The 27,414-nt window shown below is 49.1% G+C and overlaps 2 protein-coding genes across 4 annotated transcripts in view; both read left to right on the plus strand.

The window, feature by feature from the left end:
• CFAP251 (cilia and flagella associated protein 251) overlaps positions 1-23,613 on the plus strand; it is an 80,408-nt gene extending 56,795 nt beyond the window's left edge. For both annotated transcript variants that reach the window (XM_060121514.1, XM_060121513.1), the window contains exons 20-24: positions 10,152-10,380; positions 11,485-11,586; positions 12,776-12,885; positions 16,923-17,073; positions 23,129-23,613. In XM_060121514.1, coding sequence (XP_059977497.1) covers positions 10,152-10,380; positions 11,485-11,586; positions 12,776-12,885; positions 16,923-17,073; positions 23,129-23,172 — 636 coding nt within the window. In that variant the 3' untranslated portion in view covers positions 23,173-23,613. The remainder of the gene's footprint in view (positions 1-10,151; positions 10,381-11,484; positions 11,587-12,775; positions 12,886-16,922; positions 17,074-23,128) is intronic.
• A 3,664-nt stretch (positions 23,614-27,277) lies between these two features.
• BCL7A (BAF chromatin remodeling complex subunit BCL7A) overlaps positions 27,278-27,414 on the plus strand; it is a 28,780-nt gene continuing 28,643 nt past the window's right edge. For both annotated transcript variants that reach the window (XM_060121515.1, XM_060121516.1), the window contains exon 1: positions 27,278-27,369. In XM_060121515.1, coding sequence (XP_059977498.1) covers positions 27,278-27,369 — 92 coding nt within the window. The remainder of the gene's footprint in view (positions 27,370-27,414) is intronic.

Genomic DNA, 27,414 nt, shown 5'->3' on the forward strand with positions numbered 1-27,414 from the left:
GACTTCCCTGGTGGTCCAGTGGTTAGGTCTCGCTGCTTTCACTGCCAAGGGCCCCGCTTCAATCCCTGGTTGGGGAACTAAGATCCCACAAGCCATGCAGCGTGGCAAAAAAAAAAAAAAAAAAAAAGTACCCAGAAAAAAAGGTTAGTCTGCAACAAATGTTATAAAGTGACATGGAATATTATTTTACCCACATTAAAATGGTCATTGCAAGGTTGTCACTGACTGTTGTGTCACTGACTGTTGTGTCCCCCCCACACCAGCTGCTAAAAAGGGGTTTCAGTGCCCCACTCAGTGTCTTCATAAGTCCCCTGGAGTCCAGGGTTTTTAATCCACTTAAAAAATAAATTTACTCTTTGGAGATGTTTTCTGAAGGCCCCCGATCCAGATGTGGCCACATCTGAGTGCAAACACTGTTCGCTGATGAATTAGTTTATATCTGAAGCTCCGAGGGGAGAACTTTTTGATCTCTAGTTTCCATCAGATTTATAGCGATTTTAATAAAAATGTTTTCGGGGCTTTGAAACTTTTAAACCCAGGCTTCGTCATGGTTAATGAAACATTTCCTCTTAAGATGCAGCTGTTCCCCCTCCCCCGAGAAGTGGCATGAAGAAGTATGTGCCGCTGATAAGAGTATTTTCACACTTGGTTACTTGAAAGACTTAGAAACACAGACTCAAGCCAGCCCCCCAAGGCTCTACATTATTTATATTTTTTCTTACGTCATTTTAACTGCCTTGGGGATTTGAATCTAGTCAGTGTGGTAGATTGAAGCCAAATTATACAAGAATGTAACCCTCCCCAAAGAATCCCTAACCATTCCCATCTTCTGCAGAACACAGCCAAAGAGGTGAGGTGGGCTGCTCTTACAAATCTTCATTTTTTTTTAAAAAGAAAGATCTGCAATGTTTATAATGTTATAAACCCTAAGTTTGGGTTCCTAAGTTAGGGCTCTTCACAGTTTGTATAGCTGATTTCACATATGATTAAGTGTCATCTTCCAGCTCTACAGATATATTTTCCTCCCCGGGACTTTGGAATATCGTGTTGGGGCCTGTGCGTCACGTGTGTCCCCTGGTCACTTGTGGCTATGTTTCTATTTAGCTTGCAGAGCGTTATAGATTCTTGATAGGTTTTTGCAATGAATTAACAGCAGTTCGACCACTTAGTTCTATAAATTGAGGCCAATCCTGGCAGAGAGGTGTGTGCCCAGCAAGAGCTCACATCGTGGAGGCTCAGCAGATCTTGGTCGGACGAGTACACGAATGAACGATATGCTCGCCAGTCATGTTTGACTGCAGAAACAATAAGGAAGACGGAATCCCTGACATTATTGTTTGATCTCAGAGTAATGAATAGTAGCCCTAACTAGTTGGTATACTCAGCAGCTGTAGCCTCGTTTAGGAGGGTTTGGAGAGGAAATAATCACTTAACTTTTTAAACGTGCTTACCTTTGGACCCAGCAATTCTGCTTTTAGGAGTATATCCTGCAGGAAAACTCAGGCAAGTGTAACAGTGATGTACTGCGGGATAGTTTGTAATAGTGAAAAATTAAAACGACCTTAAGGTCCGTTGATAGGAGATGGGGTGAATCAAGTAAGGCACACCTACACTCAGTAGTTATTAAACAGTGAAATTGACCTATGATTCTTTTTTTTCTGTTCTCTTTTTTATTTTTAAATTTTTTTATTTATTTGGCTGCCTCGGGTCTTAGCTGCAGCGCACGGGCTCTTTGTTGCCGTGCGCGGGCTTCTCTCTAGCTGTGGCACGCGGGCTCCAGAGCGCGTGGGCTCAGTAGTTGCGGCGCATGGACTTAGCTGTCCCGTAGCATGTGGGATCTTAGTTCCCCGACCAGGGATCGCATCCACGTCCCCCGTATTGGAAGGCGGACTCTTAACCACTGGACCACCAGGGAAGTCCCTGACCTATGATTCTTGACTCAGAAAGAATGTGCTGGTTTTGTTGTTAAAGGACAAGAGGAAAGTTGCAAAACAGTATGTAAAGCATGACCTCATTTCATTAACAATAATATATAGATCTCATATATGCCTAGCAAAACTGAAAGAACTTCTTCCAAACCTTTAACGACACTGACCTCTGAGGCACGGGATCCGTGAGAGCTTCTACTCTCTACATATCACCCCCGTCAGCTGGGGCCTCTGGTACCAGCTAGAACCCAGCCCTGGCTCCCACCCATAGTCTGAGCTCGGGGCTGCCCTGGGGACTCGCGCTCTCCGGGCCTCGGGGCTCCCCCGTGTGCGTGTGCACACTCCAGGTCATTCCAGACATGACGCTCAGCATCTTCCTCCTTTTCCACAAACACAGAAAGCCCACCCACACAAGACAGCTTCCCTGGAACACTGGGAATCACCAGAAGGGTTCACGCATAACCGCCTTCCGCAGCACCTTACCTAAAACTCCTCATTAGACCTGCTCCCCCCGTGCCGATGACCACCCCCAGGGGGGCTTCCTTGCTGGTCTTGACCCCCCACCGAGCTCTGCTCCCCCTCTTCCTTCCCTGAAGAGCACCCCCTCCCGTCCCTCTGCTGGCCGTGCCAGTTCAGCTCTTAGCTTCTGTTTCCAAATCTGCAGTATAAGCCCATCTCTAGGGTTTACAAATGAAAAACTTCCCATTTAGTCGCATCCACTCTCCTTAGAAGACCGTCGTGGCTGTAAATTGCCGGGGAGAGGGGAGGCTCATACATGCATTTCTGTAGAATTTAATTTTTCTTGACTACAAGCAGTAGCTTGTATTGCTTTTGTATTCAGAACAAAACCCAGAAAGATAAACGAACAAATCCTCCCCAAGCCTTGTGTGCTAATCTTTGTGGCTAAACGGCAGTCCCAGCTGGGATGGAGGGAGCGTAGCCAGGTGGCACAGCCGCCCACCGTAGGAGGAGGAGAAATTTGAGCCAACGGTCACGGGCACAGTTTCCGCTCTGATGAAGACCCCAGGGGAATTGGGAAATTTGCACTTTGAAGAAAGGTCCTCAGTGGGTTGGATTTGTTCTGAAGCATAAATATCACGAGGTGTTTCCATCCTGAAAGTGAGAGAAATGGCCCACTGCTGTCGGGAGGCCTTCCTGGTCCACTGAGAACCCTACTCCAGGGAGCACTGCTGTTGTCACACTTACAGCATCTAAAGCAAGAAATACTAAAATGCTGCGCGGCCACTAAAAAAGAATGCAGCTGATGATATCAATAACACCAACAGCGGCAACAGCAGACCAGCCCTTCTCGCTTGAGCGCTCACTGAGAGCCAAGGACCGTGCCAGCCCCCCTGGCGTTTAGTCCTCACGGCAAGAAGATGCATTTATCATCTCCATCTTACCAACCAGGACAGTGAGGCTTAGGGGGATGAGGAAGCGTGCATGGCCACTCGGGGCCGCGGTCTGTACCCCAGCTGGCTGGTCTTAGTGCAAACAAAAGTCAGGACATCAAACACTGGCTATTGCTGAGGGATGGGGACTGGTAGAGCACTTTACTTCTATTCTTTACATCTCCAGTGTTTGCATTTTTTATAACAAGCACATATTCATCTTTACTGGTTTTATGATGGTAAAAGAATAGATCATAGTCATGGTGAAAATTACATTTTTAAAAACTGATGGCATTTGCTTTGTTACGTGCCTTTGCCATTGCTTCACCTCTGTATTATATTTCTTTTTTTTTTTTTTGGCCTCACCGTGAAGCATGTGGGATCTTAGTTCCCCGACCAAGGATCAAACCTGCACCCCCTGCATTGGAGGCGCGGAGTCTTAACCGCTGGACTGCCAAGGAAGTCCCTATTTTTCTTCCTTTTGTTATTATTATTATTATTTTTGGCCACGCCTCATGGCTTGCGGGATCTCCCCTGACCAAGGCAGTGAAAACGCAGAATCCTAGCCACTAGACCACCGGGGAACTCCCTATTTTTTTTCCTTTTAATCAACTTTATTGAGATATATCACATATCATACAATTTACCTATTTAAAGTGAGTCAATGGCTTTTAGTATGTTCACAGGGTTGTGCCACCATCACCACTATCGAATCCTAGAACATGTTTATCACCCTAAAAAGAAACCCTGTACCCGTTAGCCGTCACTTCCCATCCCCCCTCCTCAGCCCCTGGCATCCACTAGTCTACTTCCCATCTCCGGATTTGCCTCTTCTGGACATTTCATATAGATGGAATCATGTGATGTGCGACCGTTTGTGTCTGTCTTCTTTCACTGTTTTCAAGGTGCATCCATGTTGTAGCATAATCAGTACTTCACTCCTTTTTCTAGAGGAGTAAAGAAAAGAGAAACCACTGCGGTGGCTTCTCTTGTTGCGGAGCTCGGGCTCTAGGCGCATGGGCTTCAGTAGTTGTGGCTTGCGGGCTCCAGAGCGCAGGCTCAGTAGTTGTGGCACACGGGCTTAGCTGTTCCGCGGCATGTGGGATCTTCCTGGACCAGGGCTCGAACCCATGTCCCCTGCATTGGCAGGCGGCTTCTTAACCACTGCACCACGAGGGAATTCTGTCATTCAGATTTTAAAACCTTTAAAAACATTCACCTGGGGTGGGGAAGAATCCCCGGAAGTGCTTGCAGCCTGGGCCCCATGAGGGGCTGGGCAGAGGTCACCATAAAAGGCGCTGGGAATGGTGGTGTTGTCATCTCTGAGTCTCCCCCCAGCCGGCAGACAGCAGGGAGAGAGCGCTGTGGCCCAGCACCAATGGCTGGCCTTCTCCTGGGTCGGTGTCCAGTGGGCAGGACCTGACGGGAGGCAGCTGTTGTGCAGATAGTTACTGGAGAGGGGGGCAGTTGTGAGTGACAGAGTGATGCGCCAACAGCAGAGGCATCTGCAGCCCTGGAAGCTGCTGCCCAGACCCTCCTTCCCTGCCCCAGGTCAGTGCGAAACGCCGCCGCGATGGGCCACACGGAGGGGGTGTGAGGCGAAGAGGATGCTGTGAGGAAAGACTGTCTCCTCATTTGCCAGGGACGGTCTAGAGAGCACTAGGTATGTCTAAGGAGGAGGGAGAGTCCTTCCAGCCTGCTAGTCTATGAAACTATCACAGAAGAAACCGACGCGCACCAGGAGCCCCTTTATAAAGACGAGGAATGGCGCCAGTTCAAGTGTATCATGTTCCTCTCCTTTTAACGGGGAGGTTATAAAACTTAATTATAAGACACAATTCTAAGGCCATCAGTGGCTTCCTGTGGCTGACAACAGGATCGCAAACCCAAAGGCCTATGGGGAGAATGACAGTGGCAGGAGTAAAGCAGTCCTGGGCCAGGGGACCCCAGCCCTCCAAGGACAGGCCACCCTCACGTCTCGGGGCCTGGGCAATGGTACCAGCAGAGGTCTAGGGGCCGACTGTGTAAATGTTTAAAAGTTATAAATCAGGAATTCCCTGGTGGTCCAGTGGTTAGGGCTCTGCGCTTTCACTGCCGAGGGCCCAGGTTCAATCCCTGGTTGGGGACCTAGGATCCTACAAGTTGCATGGCGTGCGGCCAAAAAAAAAAAAGTTATAACTCAAATGACAAGCTGTTGAATAGATACTCGGCCTCGACAGTTCTACCTTTTTTTAAAAATTTTAATTAATTAATTTATTTTTGGCTGTGTTGGGTCTCGTTGCGCACAGGCTTTCTCTAGTTGTGGCGAGCGGGGGCTACTCTTCGTTGCGGTTCACGGGCTTCTCGCTGCGGTGGCTTCTCTTGTTGCAGAGCACGGGCTCTATGCGTTCACGGGCTTCAGTAGTTGTGGCTCGCGGGCTCAGTAGTTGTGGCTCACGGGCTCTAGAGCACAGGCTCGGTAGTTGTGGCGCCCAGGCTTAGCTGCTTCGCGGCATGTGGGATCTTCCCGGACCAGGGCTCGAACCCGTGTCCCCTGCCTTGGCAGGAGGATTCCTAACCACTGCGCCACCAGGGAAGCCCCCCTTTTTTGAGTTTTAAGAGAACTTCTTCCATGGCCTCATTGTGCCCACGGTGTTTCATTCATTCAGTAAACGTTTCTCTGGGCCCCCACGATGTGCCGGACTCTGAGCAAAGCTGCTGTGGAAATAGAGATGAACACTATTGCTACAGCTTAATGGAGGAGACAGATGTGGGCCTGAAGAATTAGAATATGCCTCACAGCTGCCACCCACCATTGCTCTGTGATGAAAATCACAAGCCGGGTGCTGATTCTTTTTGGCATGAGCATCACCTCCGCTAGCCGCTGTGGTGTAAGAGCTGGTTCTCAAAGCTGTGGCCCCCAGACCAGCAGTCTGTGTTTTTTCTTTTTTTTTTTTTTGCGTTACGTGGGCCTCTCACTGCTGTGGCCTCTCCCGTTGCAGAGCACAGGCTCCGGACGCGCAGGCTCAGCGGCCATGGCTCACGGGCCCAGCCGCTCCGTGGCATGTGAGATCTTCCCGGACCGGGGCACGAACCCGCGTCCCCTGCATCGGCAGGCGGACTCCCAACCACTGCGCCACGAGGGAAGCCCCAGCAGTCTGTGTTTTAAGGGAACCTCCTGCTCATGTTGATACCTGATAAAGTTTGAGATTCCATGCCTTAAAGCCATACTTCTCAACCTTGGCCACACATTCATATCCCCTGGGGAGCTTTTAAAAACTATGACTGCTTATACTCCACCCCAGAACAATTAAATCAGGATCTCTGGGAATGGGGCCGAGGCCTTAGAATGTTTAAAGCTCCCTGGGTGAATCAAATGAACCACTGCCTTAGTGGATGACAGGCCGGCGTGAGAATGCCAATAATAGGCCGGGCTGAGCCAGCCAGCGCGCTCTGGGCGACCGTGGGGCCTGGGAAGGCTCTGGGCATTCCATTCGGGCTCCGAGGTTCCTCTCCCAAGCACGAACCTCGTTTAGACACATAGCAGCACCTGCCTCTTCAACTAACCCAGAGTAGGCTCGGGAAAGAAACGTCATGATGCTGAAGCTGCCGGCTCTCTGCCTGTTGAGCAGTGATCTTCGGCCAGTCATTTGGGGAAAGAGAGTAAGAGGTGAGTCACCTACAGAGTGGTTTGTGCCAAGAATGTTCCCTGAGATCTTTGGAACGCTCCGGGTGTGAGTAACTCCAGGCACGTTTGGATTCCTTCTTTGTCCTCTTTGGGTTAGTCTCCTATTTCTCAATTGAGTTTGAATCGTGTATCGCGTTTGTAAAGTACACGTGTCATGTACGTTATAATTTATGTATTTATAAATTATAATTTATGTTATAATTACATGCATTGTAATTAGCAAGGGCATAGGAAGTTTAGGAATCACAAGAACAATCACTGCCGGTTGAGTGCTGACTGTGTTAGGCACTGTGTCAGCACTTTAGATACATTGTCACGGTAAGCCTCAGAGCAGCCCACTGCAAATGGTTTACCCTATTACTCCCTTTTTCAAGACAGGAAACTGAGGATAAGGAATGTTAAGTTACTAACCCAAAGTCATATAGAAAATGGCAGAACCAGGTTTTGAACCTAGGTCTGCCATCAAAGATCATAGTGTTAGCCCCATTCTCCTTTGGCTCATAGTAAGTGGTAGCACATGCATATACTAATAGTATTAAAATCATATAGTAGAATCTGTAAATAATATATGCTACTGGATAGTTTTATTTATACACAAAATTGTACATAATTTAACATGCAGTTGTACATAATATAAACTCAACAAATGCTGTATATGAAAATGTTACCAATTAGAGCTACTTGCATAGTACCAATTATGGTTCGTTTGTATCCATAACCAATGATGTTATATCTAAAGACCATTCCTGGAATGTTGCATTGAAGATATATGGCTTCTTTGAAAATATTAGGTGATTACTAAGATACAGTGTAAAAGGGGGAAAAGCAGGATACAAAAGCAGGATACAAAAAAGGATATATACACATACCAGTTTTGCAAAAAAAAAAATAGACACATGTGTTTTATATGCATGGGAAAAAGTGGAAGGAAGGTACCCCAGATCTTTCACAGAAATGATGGCTGGACTGCAAGAAGTTTGTATTTTCTTCTTGATACTTGGGGCAAGACCAAGACACTAGGCTGTTCCAGACAGGCTAATATTTGGCGTTGCTTCAAACTGGTGCTCTTTCCATTTTTGTTCTACATTTATTTAGTGGACAGGGAGAAATTGGCTATCTATTGATAAATATTGTGTACAAATATAGATTCTCTTCCTGATTCATTCCTACAGACCAAAGAAGTTCAGGTTCTGGGGGAAAAAAATTATTTCCCACTTTTCTGTGGCTCTTATTCTCTCTCTCTCTCTCTCTCTCTGTAAAATTCAAAACCCTGCAATTTGGAGGGACACATATTAGTTTCAAATGTAGACACTAAAATAAATGACTCATTTCTAGCCCTTTGTCAGGCACTGTTCAGGTTTCTGAATTTTAGCCGGCTGCAGTGTGCGTGGTACAAAAATACTGCACAGAGAAGGCTGATGGGAGTGGGGAGTGGTTTCGTTTGTTTCTGTGTTCTATTTCTCGCCTCCTTGCATTTTGCCAGTTACGCAAGGAGCCCTGTGTGGAGACCTGCATTAACTGGCGCCACATTTCCATTTGAATCCACAGACATGTCAGCACTCTGCTCATTCTAGGAAATTTGGAAAATACGCAAAGAGTGACTTTCCAAATCAGAAAGCAGCCCTCACAGAATGAGTTGGGAATTGTTCCCTTTTCTTATGTTTTTGGGAGAGTTTGTGGGGGATTGGTATTCTTTAAATATTTGGTAGAATTCACCAATGAAGCCATTTGGTCCTTGGTTTTTCTTTGCGGAAGCTGTAAAGTTACTAATTCAATCTATTTACTTGTTATAGGTCTGTTTAGATTTTCTCTGTCTTCTTGAGTCAGTTTTGGTCATTTGTATCTTCCTAGGAATTTGTCCATTTCACCTAAGTTATCTGATTTGTTGGCATATAATTGCTCATACTCTTTAATCTCTGTAAGATTGGTACTGGTATTCCCTCTTTCATTCCTGATTTTAATAATTTGAGTCTTTTCTCTTCTTTTTCTTGGTTAGTCTCGCTTTAGACTTGCCAACTGTGTTGATATTTTCAATGAATGATGGCTTCTTAGGTCTTCAATTTAAAAATTATATCACATAAGTTGTATGTATGTTACATAGAATCTTTTGAGTATATAAAACATTGCAGGATAAAGATGGAAAAGAAAGAAAGGAAAAAAGAATCATGATGCAGTTAGTTGCCTTAAGAAACTTACCACAGCCTTAGGTCCTGTATTTGAGTTTCACACTGAATTATTTGCTTGTTCATCTAAACTAATTTCTAAATTCTTCAGGATTCCATCTTTTTTTTTTTGCGTTACGCGGGCCTCTCACTGTTGCGGCCTCTCCTGCTGCGGAGCACAGGCTCTGGACTCACAGGCTCAGCGGCCATGGCTTACGGGCCCAGCTGCTCCGCGGCATGTGGGATCCTCCCGGACTGGGGCACAAACCCGTGTCCCCTGCATGGGCAGGCGGACTCTCAACCACTGCGCCACCAGGGAAGCCCAGGATTCCATCTTTTAAATGAAACTAATATCTTCTTCACAAAGCAAGGATGTAGTAGATACACTGTGAGATACTTAGGTGAAAAGTGAAGAAATGAAACACTGTTCATGCCAATGCTAATAGTATTGACCAGTTGGACAGTGGATCAAAGCTGCTGTAAAATTTAGTACCACAAAGTGGGTGGCTTCACACAACAGGAATTTATTCTCTCATGGAAGTCTGAAATCAAGGTGTCAGCAGGGTCATGCTCTCTATGAAACATGTAGAGGATAATGTGTGTCCTTGCCTCTTCTATCTTCTGCAGTTACCATCAATCCTTGATGTTCCTTGGCTTAAGCCGTATCCCTCCAACCACTGCCTCGGCCATCACATGTCCATCTTGGCCCTGAATGTCTCTTTCCTCTCTTTATGAGGATACTGGTCATGTTGTATGAAAGGCCCACCCTCCTCCAGTACAACCTCATCTTAACTAATGACATCTGCCCTGAGGGACTGAGGGACTGGGGGTTAGGACTTCAACCTATCTTTCTTTGGAGGGGGGATACAGTCAACTCATAACATACATGTTCTAAGCTAACGGTGAACATTTGTCTGTTACTCTCCAATTCTTAGAAGGCTATCAAAGTGTCTTTTCTGCTTACCATGGTCTTTTTTTTTTTCCCCCTAAACCTCTTTCCTAGATTGAAGATATGTTTAATGAAATCAGATTTAGTGAGTATGTGGACACTGGAAAACTAATTGACAAAATCAACCTACCGGATTTCTTCAAAGTTTACCTTAATCACAGGCCACCCTTCGGTAACACCATGAGTGGCATCCAGCGGAGCTTTGACATTCTTGGTTTTACCAATTCAAAGGGAAAGAAAGCTATTCGAAGAGAGGATTTTCTGAAACTGCTTCAAACCAAAGGTAAATACCTAAATAGCTATATCTCGTAACACCCTTGAGCCATTCCCACTGGAGAGAACTGAGCTGGGAGACAGAACGCCCTCCGGCATCTCTAGTTTGACTGGACTTCAGCCGCAAGGATGCCGCTTACTGGCCCACATGGCTGGCAAACACGGGGTAAAGGGAAGGATGCCGGGAACCAGAAGGATGCAGTTTATGTTTCAACTTCCTGGAGCTGCAAGATTCAGGGCCTTCACTCGTAAAGCAGGAATACAAGTGCCAGCCATCAACCTCACAGAGCTACTACGAGACTGGGTTGCATTTGTGAAATAAAACCACACCAAAGTAAAACTTTTCATTTTTACCTATTCTTTTCCTCATCGTACTTTTTAAAAAAATACATTTATTTATTTATTTTTGGCTGCTTTGGGTCTTTGTTGCTGCGCTCGGGCTTTCTCTAGTTGCGGCAAGCGGGGGCTACTCTTCGTTGTGGTGCGCAGGCTTCTCTCTTCGTTGCAGTGCGTGGGCTTCTCATCGCAGTGGCTTCTCGTTGCAGAGCACGGGCTCTAGGCGTGTGGGCTTCTGTAGTTGTGGCACGCGGGCTCAGTAATTGTGGCTTATGGCCTCTAGAGCGCAGGCTCAGTAGTTGTGGCGCACAGGCTTAGTTGCTCCGCAGCATGTGGGATCTTCCCGGATCAGGGCTCAAACCCATGTCCCCTGCATTGGCAGGCGGATTCTTAGCCACTGCGCCACCAGGGAAGTCCTTCCTCATCGTTTTATGTGAGGAAGTCAAGTAGCCCTTTTCTCTGGGCGATCATTTCATCTTAGCCAAACTGCTGCTTCTAATGTGAGGGAATTTGAAATGAAGCTAAGCACAGTCTTTATCAGAGTGCTGTCTTCTTTCTCTGCACAAGCCCCAACACAGCCCCCTGGGTTGGAGTCCCATTTTTAGCACCATATAAGGAAGTCTATGTGACAGTAACATGGGACTCCCTAGAATGTTTTTGGGTCTCAAGGAAACAGTGGAATCATTCTCTTGAAGACCCCAGAATGATGATGCTAAACTCTGACGTGAGGCTCAGTCCCATGAGCTGAACAGCCCCCTTTTCCCTTTGTGATGCCCAGGTGAGCACATGACGGAAGAGGAGATGTCTGACTGCTTCGCTACACTGTTCGGACTGAATCCTGAGGGCTGGAAATCCGAGCCCGCAGCCTCTTCTGTCAAAGGTACTACAGTGGGCTCTGTCTGGACACGTAGCTGAGCTGCACTAATCTGTTGGCGACTTAAGTGCATTTAAGTCTTCTAACTGGTGCAAGCCACTCTCCTTCATACCATGCACACAACAAAGCAAGTCTGTTGGGAACGCAACATGAATAAGTTATAAAAAGACCAGGGAGTGGTGGTCATGTCTAAGAGATGAAGGCTTTTGTTCTTGTGCTCCGTCCTTCCTTCATGTCTCCCAGCCTTGTTTCTTCCCTTTATTCCCCCGATTCAGTCCTCATCTTTCCAGCTTGGGTAGGCGAGTCTTGGCCACTAGTAGAGGATACAGTTCGGAAGCTCTTTCAGAAGAGGTATTGTCATGAGAGCCTTGGATAAGGAGAGGGCAGGGACTCGGCAGGCAGGCACGAGCCCGACTTCAAGCTGCCAGAGCTTGAACATCTTTAAAGATCATCCTGGGACTCCCCTGGCAGTCCAGTGGTTAGGACTCCGCGCTTCCACTGCAGGGGGCGTGGGTTCGATCCCTGGTCGGGGAACTAAGATCCCGCATGCTGTGCAGTGTGGCCAAAAAAAAAAATCCTCCTCTCCTTTCCTGTCTGAGGATTTCCCACCTCCTTCTTTTAGCTCACTGACGCCCTTGTGCTGGAACGTGTCCATGGACAGCCCCGAGTGCTGCCCTGCTGCCCCCATGGGGTCGGGAGCAAAGACTCCTCACCAGGCTTCCTTCTCCCTCTCCTTCTGTTGTCTGTTCCCAATTTCAAATTGAACAGAGTTCCTAACACAGATAGTTCTAGACTCCAGGAGCTGATTGGTCATTTCCAACCTGCAAGCTCCTCTATGCCATTCCTTGTGTACCTGGGATCTCAGAATGTAACTTTCCCAATTGTTTTATATACACACACATGTATACAGTGTTCCTAAGTGTCTCAAAACAGTAAAATCAATGATGCCTTGTAGTTGAGGCTTTCCAGTGAAGTGTGCAGAGTTTTGGGTAACAGTGCTTCAAACCCAAACCACAAAGGAGGGATTTTAACCAGTTTCCACCCAAAGGTTTTCACGGAATCAGGGCCAAATCCCAGCACAAAGCTCCTCTCCTCTCTTTTGTTTAGTATCATTTCCTCATATTTTTGGAAAATGCTTCTGAGTTAGAAACCTAATTGTTGTGAAGGCATTTGCTTTCTTTTCTTGTTTGGTTAGGTTCAGAAATTTGCTTTGGAGAAGAACTTCCAGACGAAATCACTGCAGAAATATTCACGACTCAAATTCTTGGCCTAACCATTTCCCAAGATTCTGGACAAGATCCTACGGTCAGTGAAGTTGAAAGGAGTGCCTGAAGCACAAAGGACTTTGTGTGTGTGTGTTTTTTCCACAAGGCACTGCTTTTCCCGCATTTCCCTACCCCTACTCTAATCTTCAGAACGTTTAGACATTAAAAGCAAATTTCTGTTAAGCAATGGAATTCACAAAGTTGGACATTCCACTGTTTCTGAAATAGAAAAGTGGGTGGAGGCAAGAAAAACGATGGCAGCTGGATGGAAAGGGTGTCTGGAGACCCCGGCCGCCATTCTCATGCCTAATCCACGGCAGTGCTGCCTGGAGGGGGTTTGGACAGGATGAGAAGGTGGCGTGGTCCCCGGGGGCAGAAGGGGCCTCAGCCAGCAGCAGGCCTTCCTCGTGGCAAGTGTGGCCTTATTTCTATCCCCTCAAGTGGCACCTGGACCCTTAGCCTAATGTAGCCTGATATGGGTCATCCCAGCCTGCTATTGGGCAGGGGCGTGGGGTGCTCTGGGCTCCCGAGAGCCCCGGCTTGTGGCTTCTTATGAGCAAAACCCCTGAGCAGTTGTGTGCGACCGTTATGAAGAGCATCCCCGGCCATGCTTAACGCTGGTGGCACCTGCCAGAGAGAATGCAGAACAGCAGCCCCGGAGCCCTGCGTGTACCGCAGCTGGACCAGAAACAGCCGGCCGGCCTCCCCGGGGCAGAGCTCAGCAGACGGGAGCCGCCCCCTCACACAGCGCACGCGCCGCAAGGCCAGCGTGGTTGATTCGCAGCCTTGAACTCCGCTGGGCTGGCGAAAGCAGTTCCCCGGCGCGGCTCGGGGTGTTGAGGGAACGTGACTCAGGCTTCAGCAGCATTCTGACCTTGAAGATAGGGTACCCTCGTCATATAAACAGATGGAAGTTATGGTCTGATTTTAAGAGTTTTGTCCTCAGTTATGAGGTCTCACTCAGGCAAATGGGCCAAAGGTTATTCTCCACACGTGCTTAGTCCGACACACCCGCCGGCCAGTACCAGCTCCTTCCCCGGAGAAACCAGCCTTTGAGATGATGTTTCTGACCCCCGGAGCAGGGGTCTGTGTGAGAGAAACAGAACGGCTGCAGCACCCTCCTCCAGGCACAGAGCCCCCTGCGTGGCGGCTGTTTGGAAACCTGGCTCTGTGGGTCCTTGGGACAGCCTGGAACACAGAACAGAGCCGTATCCCCCACCGCGGCTGTGTCACCACCGCCTCGGGACAGCCGGCGCCCGCTGGTCACACTGTATACCTCCAGGGCTTTGCAACCTGGTTTACATTTGGTTCTTTTTGAAAAACACGAAAAGGAAAACAAGCTTTGTGAATCAGCTTTGCAGCTGCTGAGGGCTTAGGAGAGACAGACTAGCAAGCCAGTTAAAAAGTTCCCGGGGACATGTTAGGGAGCAGAAAACTCTCAAGTGACTTGTTCTCTTCAGAAAATAACTCAGAATGGGATGCACTCTGGACACCCACCAGGGGCTTCTTTCATCAGGTCCGGCGCCCTCTTTTTGGTTCTTGTTGACGACATATATTGGAGTCATCGTCTGGAGCAGAACCGGCCCGTGAGCAGTTGGACCCGCGGCGGCGGGGCTGGTGAGCGGGAACCGCCGTCAGGCCCAGGCTGAGCCGCTCGCTCTGCGCTGAGTCGATAGGGGAAGGGTGAGGGTCAGGGTGGCCGTCCATCCGGGAAGGCGCAAATAGCAGGGGACCGCAGCCTCCATGTCGGCGGCGTTCCCACCCTGCTCCCAGCCCAGCCAGGCCGCGGGCGCCCCTTCTCACCCTTTCTGCTGGTGCTTTTCTTGGGGGAGCTCTCAGCTTGTCCGACCAGGATGAAGAGCAGCTTATGTGCACCTTCCATCCCCGGCGAGGCGTCTTCACCTGCTGGCCACGCAAGTGGTGGCGAGGCCGGGCCCCAGCACCCGGGTCCAGGGCAGGAAGAGGAGGGCTGCCTTCCTGCCCAGAGAGCAGAGAGCTCAGACTCTCCCAGCCATGTGGGTAGCAGAGCAGCAACACCAGAAATGGAGGGAGCAGAGACCCAAGACGGACGGTCTCGCTGGGCTTGTACATCGGACGTAGGGGCGAGACGCTGGACCCCAAAAAGCACCATGTGATGTTCTTTTGAAAAAATAATACTGTTTCAGATGGGGCCTCTGGCTACCGACCTCTGCATCCTGGCCTGTTGCTTCCAGAGTTCAGGAGCCCGTGGAAAAGCCATGATCGTCCAGGAACCACCCAAAGCTTCCCCCGCCCCCCACTCTCTCCTCCAGACCCCCAGGCCCCTCCTGGGCAGGATGAGTGTCTTGTTTGCACAGCACCAGCCCAAGGGCCGGGCCGGCCTGGGCTTGCATCCTGCCTCTGCCATTTAGTAGCACCCTGTGTGCCCTTGGGTGTGGCTAATCTCTTAAACCTCAGTTTCCCCCTGGAACAACTCCTGGGGCGGTGGTGAGGATTAAAAGAGATATTGCAAATAAAAGTGTTCCTGGCATAACGTAGTGTTCAAAGTAGGACAGCAGCTATTATCACTGCAGGCAGAAACTGTGCCTGAGACTGGGGAAGACGTTTGATGAGAATTAATCTCTCCCGACTCCAGGGTTTTAGCATCTGTTAACACTTGCTCAAATAGGGGTCTCTGCAAGCTTTGACAAAGGACCCTTGATAAATATTTGTGGAACGACTGAATGAAAGAACGTGAAGCTTCAGTGCTCTTTTAATAGCTGACTTAGCTTTTGAATCAAAGTGAATCCGGCCCCCACAGGCCATCTGCATCAGGGTCAGCAGACTCTCTGGAAAGGGCCAGAGGGTAAACAGTGGGGATCTGTGGGCCGAGTGGGCTGGTGGATGCCTCACCTCGGCCGCTGGAGCACAAACGCAGCCACACAGACTCTGGTCCAGGAAAGAACGAACGTGGCCCCCTTCCAATCAAACTTAATTTGTGGACGCTGAAACTAATTTGGATTTCATGAGAATTTCCACATACCGTGAAATCTTCTTCTTCTGAGATTTTTTTCAACCACTCAAAAATGTGAAAGCCATTCTTAGCTTGCGGACCACACGGACACAGCAGCCCGGATCTGTCCCGCGGGTTGGAGTTTGCTCCACCTTCTAGGCCAGGATGACTCTTTCCAACGGAGTTTTACAAATACGACATATGTGTAAAACACCTGACTAGTACTCTTCAAAAAAGCCCAGGTCATGACAAACAAGAAAAGGCTGAGAAACTGTCCCAGGTCGGAGGAGACTAAGGCGACACGATGACTAAATGTGAAGCAGGATCCTGGGTTTCTGGAACGGAAAAAGGACACTAGGAAGAACCCGGTGAAACCCAGAGGAAGTCTGTGGTTCAACTGATAGCATTGGGCCAAACTTAATTTCTTAGTTTCGATCAATGTATCTTGGTTGCCTAAAAGTGCACACGAGGGAAGCTGGGCAAAGGGTCTGTGTTAACTCTCCATACTACCTTTGCAAATCTAAAATATTTCAAAATCAAAACTATATTTAAAAATGAGGGGGGGCTTCCCTGGTGGCGCAGTGGTTGAGAGTCCGCCTGCCGAGGCAGGGGACATGGGTCCGTGCCACGGTCCGGGAAGATCCCACAGGCCGCGGAGCGGCTGGGCCCGTGAGCCATGGCCGCTGAGCCTGCGCGTCCGGAGCCTGTGCTCCGCAACAGGAGAGGCCACAACAGTGAGAGGCCCGCGTACCGCAAAAAAAAAAAAAATGAGGGAATTCCCTGGCAGTCCAGTGGTTAAGACTCCGTGCTTTCGCTGCCGGGGCCCGGATTCGATCCCTGGTCAGGAAACTAGGATCCCACATGCCTCGCAGCGCGGCCAAAAAAAAAAAAAAAAAAAAAAAAAATCCCGTACCACCTTTCTGCCTCAGCCACCCCTGAGTTGTTTCCACGAGCTGCCCTGTGCCCCACAGCTCTCAGCCAATGCTCTTGAAGCCAGTCCGGGCCCCTGCTCGTGGGTTGCCTCACATGCCAGCTGTCCTCCGTGAACCCGCTGTGCTTCGCGACAGTGTAGACAAAAAGGGGCTTTTTTTTTTTTTTTTTTCCAGAAAGATCTGTGTCCTAAAGCCATGGCTGCCCTAGACTCTGGGGTTTTTGGCCTGACCATGTTCTTCAGAGATCTGGATGACAGAGGTTCCCCTGCAGGCAGTGGCTCAAAACTGACTATAATGAATAGACACAGGACACTGGGACTCAACAGTAAGTTGCCACCCTATTCATATGTCATATAACATCCTCTGCTAGCTTAGCTTAAAGGAATATCACACACACACACACACACACACACACACAGGCACACAACCTGAGTTGATGCAACATTCTTCCAGGGCAGTGTGATGCTGAGTGTAGGGCCCAAGCTCGTGGGACAGTAAACCCGTCGCGGGGTTCTTTACCGTGTTTCCTGAGCTGCTGATGCCCGAGGCAGGCCTCTCGCCCCCGCCGATAACCATGGGTATTTATCAGTGCCCAGGTGAGAGGCATCAGGCCCCGAAAATCACTCTCCACTGTTGGCAACCCTGCCTTTTTCTCGATAGTTTGAAATCACCAGCTGTGAGTGGGGAAGTTCAATACCAAGGTCGCCCCCATGGAAGGGAACGAGCCACTGTGTTCGGCCCTGCACCGCGTCTTGTTCTCTCCTTATTTGTTGATGGGAAGTCACAAAACACTTCAATGTAAACATGGTATTTATTTTTTTAGATCTTAGTCGTTAAAGCAAGTGGGTTTTTTTCCTTTGGGCGGGGGCGAGTTTAGTTCCAACAACCACTACAAGCTCTTTGCCAGCACTTCAGACAACACACAGCGTGTGCTGTGAAGGGTAGTCCCCACAGCGTGTCTGTCCTGGCGGAGGGAGCAGTGGGCGGTATTGTGGACCCTGGGTCTGATGCAGAGAGAGAGCATCAGGTGTAGGCGCTGTCTAAAGTGCTGGCCGCCACCCAGCTTCTCCTCCGTGTGCATCTGATTGCTTCGGAGATGGACTTCATCCATCCATTCGTTCATGAATTCAGCAAAGAGTGAGTGTGCGCCAGCAGTGCGGTAGGGCTGGGGGCACAGGGGTGGACAAGACGGGCATGGCCCTTGTCTTCGGGGATCTCTGATTAAACAAACACATAACTATGCCGTTGCAAACTGCGGTCATAGAGGAAGAGCCAGGGGCCTATGAGATAGAATATCATGAGGGAAATGTGCTTTAGTTAAGTGATCAGGGCCGGTCTCTCCAAAGGTGAGGCTTGTAAGTTAAGAGACAGTCATGGAAAGAGTGGGGAGAACCTTCCAGACCGAGGGGACAGTGCCACCAAGGCCAGAGCATTCAGTGAACCAGAGGTTTGTGTGGTCAGACCCTAGAGAGGGACGCAGGCTCAAGGTGGGGTCCTCAGGAGTCTAGAACGACCTCTGGCGTTCCTTCAGCACTGCCATTGCATGGTGCTTCCTCTCGAGTCCGAACAGGAATGTTTTCACGTGGGCGATGGGCAGGAGGAATGGAGGGAGGCCAAGTCTTCAAGAAGATGATCTGGCCTTTCTCATTCCTTCACTTTCAAAGAGTCTTGATATAGGACTTCCCTGGTGGTGCAGTGGTTAAGAATCCACCTGCCAATGCAGGGGACACGGGTTCAAGCCCCGGTCCGGGAAGACCCCCACATGCCGCAGAGCAACTTAGCCCGTGCGCCACAACTCCTGAAGCTCGGGCGCCTAGAGCCCGTGCTCTGCAACAAGAGAGGCCACCGCAGTGAGAAGCCCCGCACCACAGCAAAGAGTAGCCCCTGCTCGCCTCAAGTAGAGAAAGCCCGTATGCAGCAACAAAGACCCAATGCAGCCAAAAATAAATACATAAATAAAATTTAAAAAAATTTAATTACAAAACCTTGGAGAAGCTTTTGAAAACAAAACAAAACAAAGAGTCTTGATATGGGGTATGCTGCTGCTCAGAGGATCCCAGGAAAGACCATAAATAAGTCTTGTGAGGAACCAGCCCCGAAGCTGGTGTGTTCGCTCACGTGACACTGGACAAAGGTGGGAAAGCTCCCAGTGGGTTTCAGCCCCGTAAACCTTAAACCCTGAGTCGGCATCAATACAGCCTTCTTAGTTTTCCAGGGATTTCGACATTTTAAAAAGATGTAACCACAATTTTCTCCGTGATCTTGTTGTCCCTTTGTGCACAACCATGTTTAACTACACAGTCCCCTGAGTCGCTGGTGGTATCCCAAAGGCAGCCAGGTGTACAGCGAAGCTTCACCAGAGCTGGCCACGTACCCCTCCCTCAGTGTGCTGTCCGTCACCTCTGCCTTTCAGGAGGATAGATGAGAGAATAGCAGTAACTTGTGCCAGATCCTCTAACAGTGGCCTCAGTTGAACTCTGTGTGCCCTGGTGCTAAGGCCTAAGATAAAATGTGGCGCGAAGCATGTTTCTTTCCCTTTAGAAGGTTATATTGTAGCGAGGGAAACAGACCTGTCAATAATAATACAGTATTTTGTGATATGACATAGGGGCGTCCAGAGCAGATGGGGCAGGAAGGAGGAGGCGATCAGGGCGGGTGGAGGAGACATTACATAAATGAGGCGCTCTAAGCCCATCTGAGCAGTGCCGGGGAGCAGTGGCAGGAGAGCAGCCCAGAGAAGTCAGTGATCACATTATAGCTGGCCTTGTGTGCTGAATCAGGGAGGTTAGGCTTGGTATGAAACGGAAGGGGGAGAAGTGGATCAAACTTGGATCTCAGAGGCGTAGGGCTGGGTGATGGGCAAGAGGGATTGGCTGGGGAAAGGGCCCACGGCGAGGGGATTGTTATAGTAGTTTGGGGAGAAGTGAAAGATTGCAACAAGAGAAAAGACATTCAGGAAGGATAAATAAGTATACAGACTGAGAGGCAGCTTAAATAGGGTATCAGCCATGAACTTTGGTTTGGAGCAATAGAAATTGGCTCTGGTTAGCTTCAGGGGAAAAGGGACCTTATGTGAAGACTATCAGGTAACTCATAGGCTCAATGGAGCGACTGAAGAAGCAAGCTCTGAAAATGACCAGGAACCAACGGCAGCCAGGATGCCAATGGCGCTGCCACCACTGGGAGCTCAGCGCCTCCGATACTTAGGCTCTCCAAGGGCCACTTCTGCTGGAAGTCATTTCTCCGCTGCCCCTGCACACCCTCAGACATCAAAGTCAAAATCAAAACCACAATGAGATACCGCTTCACCGCCACAAGACTAATATGAAAAAGACAGACGATAACAAGTGTGGGTGAGGATGTGGAGAAACTGGAACCCTTGTACGTTGCTGGTGGGAATGTAAGATGGTGCAGCTGCTTTGGAAAACAGTTTGGCAGTTTTTCAACATGTTAAGTACAGAGTTACCATATGACCCAGCAATTCCCCTGCTGGGTATGTAGCCAAGAGAAATGAAAATATACATCTGCACAAAAACCTGTATACTTATCATCATAGCAACGTTATTCATAATAGCCAAAAAGTGGAAACAACCCAATGTCCATCAATGAATGAATGGATGAACAAAATGTGGTAAATCCATGTAATGGAATATCATTCAGCCATAAAAAGAATGAAGTATTAATACATGGGATGAACCTTGAAAATATGCTAAATAAAAGAAGCTAGGGGGCTTCCCTGGTGGCGCAGTGGTTGAAAGTCTGCCTGCCGATGCAGGGGACATGGGTTCGTGCCCCGGTCCAGGAAGATCCCACATGCCGCGGAGCGGCTGGGCCCGTGAGCCGTGGCCGCTGAGCCTGCGCGTCCGGAGCCTGTGCTCTGCAACGGGAGGGGCCACAGCAGTGAGAGGCCTGCGTACCGCCAAAAAAAAAAAAAAAAGCTAGGCACAAAAGGACACATATTGTATGATTCCATTTATGTAAAATGTCCAGAATGGGCAAATTCATCGAAACAGGAAATAGACTCTTGGTTGCCTAAGGCTGGGGGGAGAAAGAATGACAGCAAATGGGTAGAGGGTTTCTTTTTCAGATGACAAGAATGTTCTAACATTGATTGTGGTGATGGTTTCACAGCTCTGCGACTATACTAAAAAACACCTTGGGCTTCCCTGGTGGCACAGCGGTTGAGAGTCCGCCTGCCGATGCAGGGGACACGGGTTCGTGCCCCAGTCCGGGAAGATCCCACATGCCACGGAGCGGCTGGGCCCGTGAGCCATGGCCGCTGAGCCTGCGCGTCCGGAGCCTGTGCTCTGCAACAGGAGAGGCCACAACAGCGAGAGGCCCGCGTACCACAAAACACACACACACACACACACACACACACACACACAAACACCTTAAAAGGGTGAATTTTGGGACTTACCTGGCTGTCCAGTGGTTGGGACTTCGCCTTCCAACGCAGGAAGTGCGGGTTCAGTCCCTGGTTGGGGAGCTGGGATCCCACATACCTTGGGGCCAAAAAAAAAAGGCCAAGACATAAAACAGAAGCAATATTCTGGCGGGTTCAGTGGAGACATTAGAAATGGTCCACATCAAAAAAAAAAAAAACAACCAAAAAAAGGGTGAATTTTATGGTATGTTAATTATATCTCAATAAAGCTATTATTTAAAAATAATCGACTGGCAACCCAATTAAAGAAATGGGCAGAAGACCTGAATAGGCGTTTTCTAAAGAAGACGTACAGGTGGCCAACAGGCACATGAAAAGATGCTCAACATCGCTAATCATCAGGGAAATGCAAATCAAAACCACAAAGAGACATCACCTCACATCTGTCAGAATGGCTGTCATCAAAAAGACCACAAATAACAAATGTTGGCGAAGATGCGGAGAAAAAGGAACCAGTCACTATATTATATTCCTCAAACATATTATATTGTAAATCAACTATACCTCAATAAAAAAGAAAATCAACCTACTAGACCATCCACCTGGGTAAGGTTGGGACCCATGCCCAGGACCTGACCCCCTGGGAAAAAGAGGGACAAGCCACCTCTAGCTTCTGTAGTGGGGGGCAGCCTCCATCCACAAAGGCTCACCCAGAACTAGGAAGGGTATTCAGATGCTGGGCGGCCAAAATGACTGCACACGTGGGAGCGAGAGAAGACATTCGGGCAGCCTCCTGGATTTCTGACCTAAGAGCTCACCAAGCACATTGGTAGATGCATTCCAACTCTGCTCCAGGTCACTGGGTCATGACCGGACTTCTGTGTTTAATCATTCGTTGTTGGAAGAGCCTGCGTTACACCGTCTCACCTCTGAACACATCTGTCTCTTGAAGCACTTTATATCTACTATCTCTGTTTCTATATGGCCTCAAGTGGCCCAACTTTTAGGCAAGCCAGTGGCTGCATGCATGGATATACAACTTGCTAGTCTATTAGTATTTGAGCTGGTGACCATTTTTAGAGCTGTAATTACAGGCAAGAAAAAGTAGGCAGAGAAGCAAATTGGAGTATTTGATTTATCAAAGAAAATTTTTTTAATGGCTCCCCAGTCTATCTGAAATTCATCATCAGGCCCACATTGTGGGGGAGACGTTCCCTACGATAATTCGGGATCCCGTTGGGCTCCACCAGTGGCGTGCTGGTATATATTTACCCATCCTCTCTGGGTGGGGGAGGGACAGGAGGGTCCTGAGAGCACTCCCACAGGGCTGATTTACAACTCTCCACATCCTGATGACTGTGGAGTGGGGAGCACCGGTCCAGAGACACAGTCAGGAGAGCGGGGCTCTGGCCAGAACTCTGCTAACTGGCTGTGTGACCGGATGGTAGCGTCCCTTTTTTTTTTAAAATATTTTATTTATTTATTTATTTATTTATTTATTTATTTATTTATTTATGTAGGCTGCACTGGGTCTTAGTTGCAGCACGTGGTTCTTCGTTGCGGCATGTGGCATCTTTGTTGCGGCGTGCAGACTTCTTAGTTGTGGCACGCATGCGGGATCTAGTTCCCTGAACAAGGATCGAACCTGGGCCCCCTGCATTGGGAGCACAGAGTCTTACCCACTGGGCCACCAGGGAAGTCCCAGGAGCATCCTTTTCTGTGAAAGGAGGGAGGCTTCAGCCTCCACAGCTCATCCCTTCTGTTCCTGTCTCCGAGTAAGGGACTGTATTTCATTCTGTGGTTGGAGTGTTCCCTTCATAGTTTTCCCTCTTGGCTGGGCCTTGCTAACGACCTGCTCCCCAAACACCAAAGCACCTCTGTTTATGAAAACAGCGCTCGGTCACAAGTTGCTAGGCAAGGACCAAGGTGCCCAGAAGCGCCAGGGCCGGGCCTGCATTTTCCTCACAATCACCCATCTCCATCTCTGTTCCAGAGTTATCCTTCCCCTCCCCACACCTCCCACCCCATGGTGAATGAGCCTTCATCCCGGAGGAGGAGTGACGTAAGGGTTGAATTTACCAGCCTAGGAAGAGTAGTGTGACTTCAAACCCCAGTGTGGGGCATACTGATGCAAAGATCGTCCAGGTCTGTTATTTAACAAATGCTTTCTGGTATCTAGCAGTTACTGTGTGCCAAGTGCTGTTCTAAATTCTTGACAAATACTGTTTTGTTTTTTGTTATTGTTGTTGTCGGTGGTGGTTTTTTTTTTCGGTACGCGGGCCCCTCACTGTCGTGGCTTCTCCCGTTGCGGAGCACAGGCTCCGGACACGCAGGCTCAGCGGCCACGGCTCACGGGCCCAGCCCCTCCGCGGCAGGTGGGATCTTTCCGGACCGGGGCACGAACCCGTGTCCCCTGCATCGGCAGGCGGACTCTCAACCACTGCGCCACCAGGGAAGCCCTGTTGTTGTTGTTTTTAATTGAAGTATAGTTGATTGACAATGTCGCGTTAGTTTCAGATGTACAGCAAAGTGATTCAGTTATACATATATATGTATTCTTTTTCAGATTCTTTTCCCTTATAGGTTATTACAAAATATTGAGTATAGTTCCTTGTGCTATACAGTAGGTACTTGTTGGTTATCTATTTTATATATAGTAGTGTGTATATGTTAATCCCAAACTCCTAATGTATCCCTCCCCCCACTTTCCCTGACAAATACTGTTTTTAATTCACATAACTCTGTGAGGCAGGTCTTATTTTCATCCCCATTTTACAGATGAGGCACAGTTAGGTCAAGACACAAGCCATGACTAAGTAACTCACCTCTGGAACCCCACGATCACTCCTTTAACGTGTCTAAGATTATCACAAACATTCAGAGAGAGCTTGACTTCCAGTCTCTGGTAACTAGTTATTCAGACCAACGCTCAAGCTGAAAGCAACTAAAAATGCTAGAACATATGCTAGAAAACATATTTTAAAAAATCCTAAAAGCCACCACATGCTGACAAGATAGCAAGGAATAGGTGAAACTGAAGGAAAAAGAGAACCCTGACAGCTAATCCAGCAAGGAAGCCACGCGAACCCTGTAGATATTTGCCAAGTCTGGCATATTTGAACTTCAGTGTGAATGGTTTTCTTGAGGCAAGAGGTCGGAAATCAAAGTCCAGGGTCCACACTGGGTGGGAGATGAGACCTTGCCCAGTGGTGTGCTGGTAAATGCTTATCACCAGCCCTTGGTGGGGTTGGGAAAGGGTCCTGATGTATTATAGCATTTGCCAATTTCCATAGCGTAAATGTTCCGCCATGGCTGATTTAGAACTATTGATAGGAGGTCACTGAACAGAGTTGGGAAGCGCAGGCTTGGCAGTCAGCTGCAGCACATCACTGACCCCACCCTGGGTACAATAAGCAAATCAGTCTCACTCACTTAGGCAACCTATATTGGCATCACCTGGGGGTCCAGGGACCCACGAGCCCTGAACTTGGATGTTGGTCATCCTGCACTAGCAGTGCCCTCAGGAGTCCGGCAGAGCAAATGTAAAGCAACTCGAGAGGAAGGTAACTTCACTCTAGGCCTCAGATTATCCCTATAAATAAATTTTAAAATACAATGTCCAGCAAGGTCAAGGAGAACCAGACAGATCACAAAGAAATAGGACACCATGAGTAAGAACCAGCAGAAACAGACTCTCAGATACTTCAAATATCAGAATGATCAGACACAGACTATAAAACAAGTGTGCTTTGTTGAAAGAAAGAAGTGTAAAACTATCCACAGGGGACAGGAAACTATAAAAAGTGCCGTACTACATTTATAAAGAACATTTGTAGAGAGCCTTATAGTTTAATCGGAGATCAAACACACAAACACCTTCGGGGCCATGTGGTAACACAAATGAGTACAGTGACTGGGTGACACATTGGTGACCTAGTGAGCTCTATCTGAGGGGCACAGGGCTTCTCGGCTCCAGCTGACTGTTGCCGTGTGGCACGTGGGGCCCAGTTTGCAGGTCTTCTGCTATCTCTAGAGAAGCTGGATATTTGGATTTCTTTGTATGGTGGCAAAATACACATAATGTAAAACTGGCCACGGTAACAATTTTAAAGTGTGCGATTCAGCGACAGAAAGCACATTCACAATGTTGTGCAACCATCACCACTACCTACTTTCAGAACTTTTTTATCACCCCAAAAGGAAAACCTGTACCCATTTGAAGTCACTCCCCATTCCCCCCCTCCCCACAGGGAGCGGCTATTAAAATGTCATCGATATCGTACGTCTGTCTGGCTTTCTGTCTCTAGGGATTTGCCTAGTCTAGATAACTCATATAAGTGGAATCATACAATATGTGTCTTTTTGTGACTGGCTTCTTTTACTTAGGATGTTTTCAAAGTTCATCCATGCCGTGGCGTGTATCAGTACTTTATTCCTTTTTAATGGCTGAATAATATTCTATTGTATAGATATGCCCATTTGTCCATTCATCATTCAGTACTTGGAGTTTTAAATATATGTTCCCATTTTTAATTCAAATATATGCTTTAAAAAGTTCTGTGTAACCTTAAGCATGTATCTGCTGGCCAGGTAAGTCAGAGGGCCAATGGTATGAGACTGCTGTCTTATGACCCACTGTTACATGTTTTCCCATATAATCCTCACATCAGGAACTTGGGGTTTGGGATGGTAAAAGGACATGCACAGGAAAAGGCCTGCAGCACAGCTTCCACTCCGTATCGCCAGAAGCTTTTCTCCCCCAAACCAAAACCTCAGGGGAAAGGGCTTGGTTTTAGAATGAGCGGAAGACAAACATCTAGCTCATGGCTGTGTCCTTGAACTTCCCTGGGACTCAGTTTCCCTCCATGTAAAATGACTGATGTTGGGTTAGTTGATCTCCAAGGCACTGGGCTTGCTAACGGGGTCATTCTTTTTCCCCAGCATCCACCTGGGCACGAATTGGCTCTGGTCAAGATAATTTAGCTGCAGCTGAACATAAGGTTGAGGCCCCTGGCTTATCCTGGTAATTGCAGATTCGTGCGGAGCTGTCGTAAGGCACCACGGGGAAGAAACCAGCCCAGAAGTCCTCCTTGTCGCTGGCCAGTCCATTTTACCTGCCAGGGTCATTTGTGAGGTGGCAGCACCTGGGCTGAGCCTGGGACTTACATCAGGAGTGACTTAAACTCAACTCGTGGTTCTCGAACAGAAACCCCAGCGTGGGCTCCCTGACCTTATTTATGGCGAGGGCAACTTATCACTAGGAGGAAAGATCTAAGAGCCCCTGTTGAAATGCTGATAAATAATCATAGAGCTTTTACTGCGCCGAAAGCTCTTTCATAAGCAAGGTCGGATGTCTCTAGTGGTCACCCCCAGGCACCTTTCCTCCCACCCTCGTTTTCCAAAAGGACGAAGGATAGGGAAGCGACGTCCTAGCTCGCGTATTTAAACCGGGCAGAGGGTCAGCAGAGGTCCGCGTTTCTCAACTCTTTCCAAGAGCGCCTCGCGTCCCGAATCGGCGCCTTCAACTCGGAGAAGTCGGGAGCCCCACAGGAAACTTCCATTACTGCAGACGCTGCCACACACCCGGGGCAGCGGATGGGCTGCCGCGCTGGCTCCCCAGGAATGCGCTCCCTCCACGGCCGGCCGCCCCGCCGGCCCGCCCTCTCCCGGGGAGCCCCCGGCACCTGCGGCCTCCGAGTAAGTGTCCGCGCGCACGTCCGCCGGCCCGCCTCCCCTCCGCGTGCCCGGAGCCGGGGGTCGCCGGGTACCCCTCGCCGCCTCCCCGGGGAGCGGGGGGTCGCGGACGCCTCCCCCGGGTGGGCGGAGAGGCTCGCGGCGCTGCCCCGCGGCGGCAGCGGCGCCCGGAGGCCGCACTACCGGCGGCCGCGGCGGCGCTGCTCCCCCTGCTCGGTGCAGCTGCCGCCCGGCGCTTGCGCACTGGGCCCTGGGCGCGCGGCGGCACTAGGCTTTGTGTGTGTGTGTGTGTATGTGTGCGAGTGTGTGTGTGTCTGTGTGTGTGTGTGTCTGTGTGTGTGTGTCTCTGTGTGAGTGAGCGGGCGGGCGGGCGCGAGTGTGGCCGCCGCGGAGCGCGAGCAGGACCCGGCGGGCGCGCTCCCCCAGCCTCTCTCTCCCCGCCAGAACCATGTCGGGCAGGTCGGTTCGAGCCGAGACCAGGAGCCGGGCCAAAGATGATATCAAGAGGGTCATGGCGGCTATCGAGAAAGTGCGCAAATGGTAAGCGGAGGCGCCGGCTTGTTCTCTCGTTCGGTTGCAGGCTCG

The sequence above is a fragment of the Lagenorhynchus albirostris genome, chromosome 14, assembly GCF_949774975.1.
Source record: "Lagenorhynchus albirostris chromosome 14, mLagAlb1.1, whole genome shotgun sequence".
NCBI lineage: Eukaryota > Metazoa > Chordata > Mammalia > Artiodactyla > Delphinidae > Lagenorhynchus > Lagenorhynchus albirostris.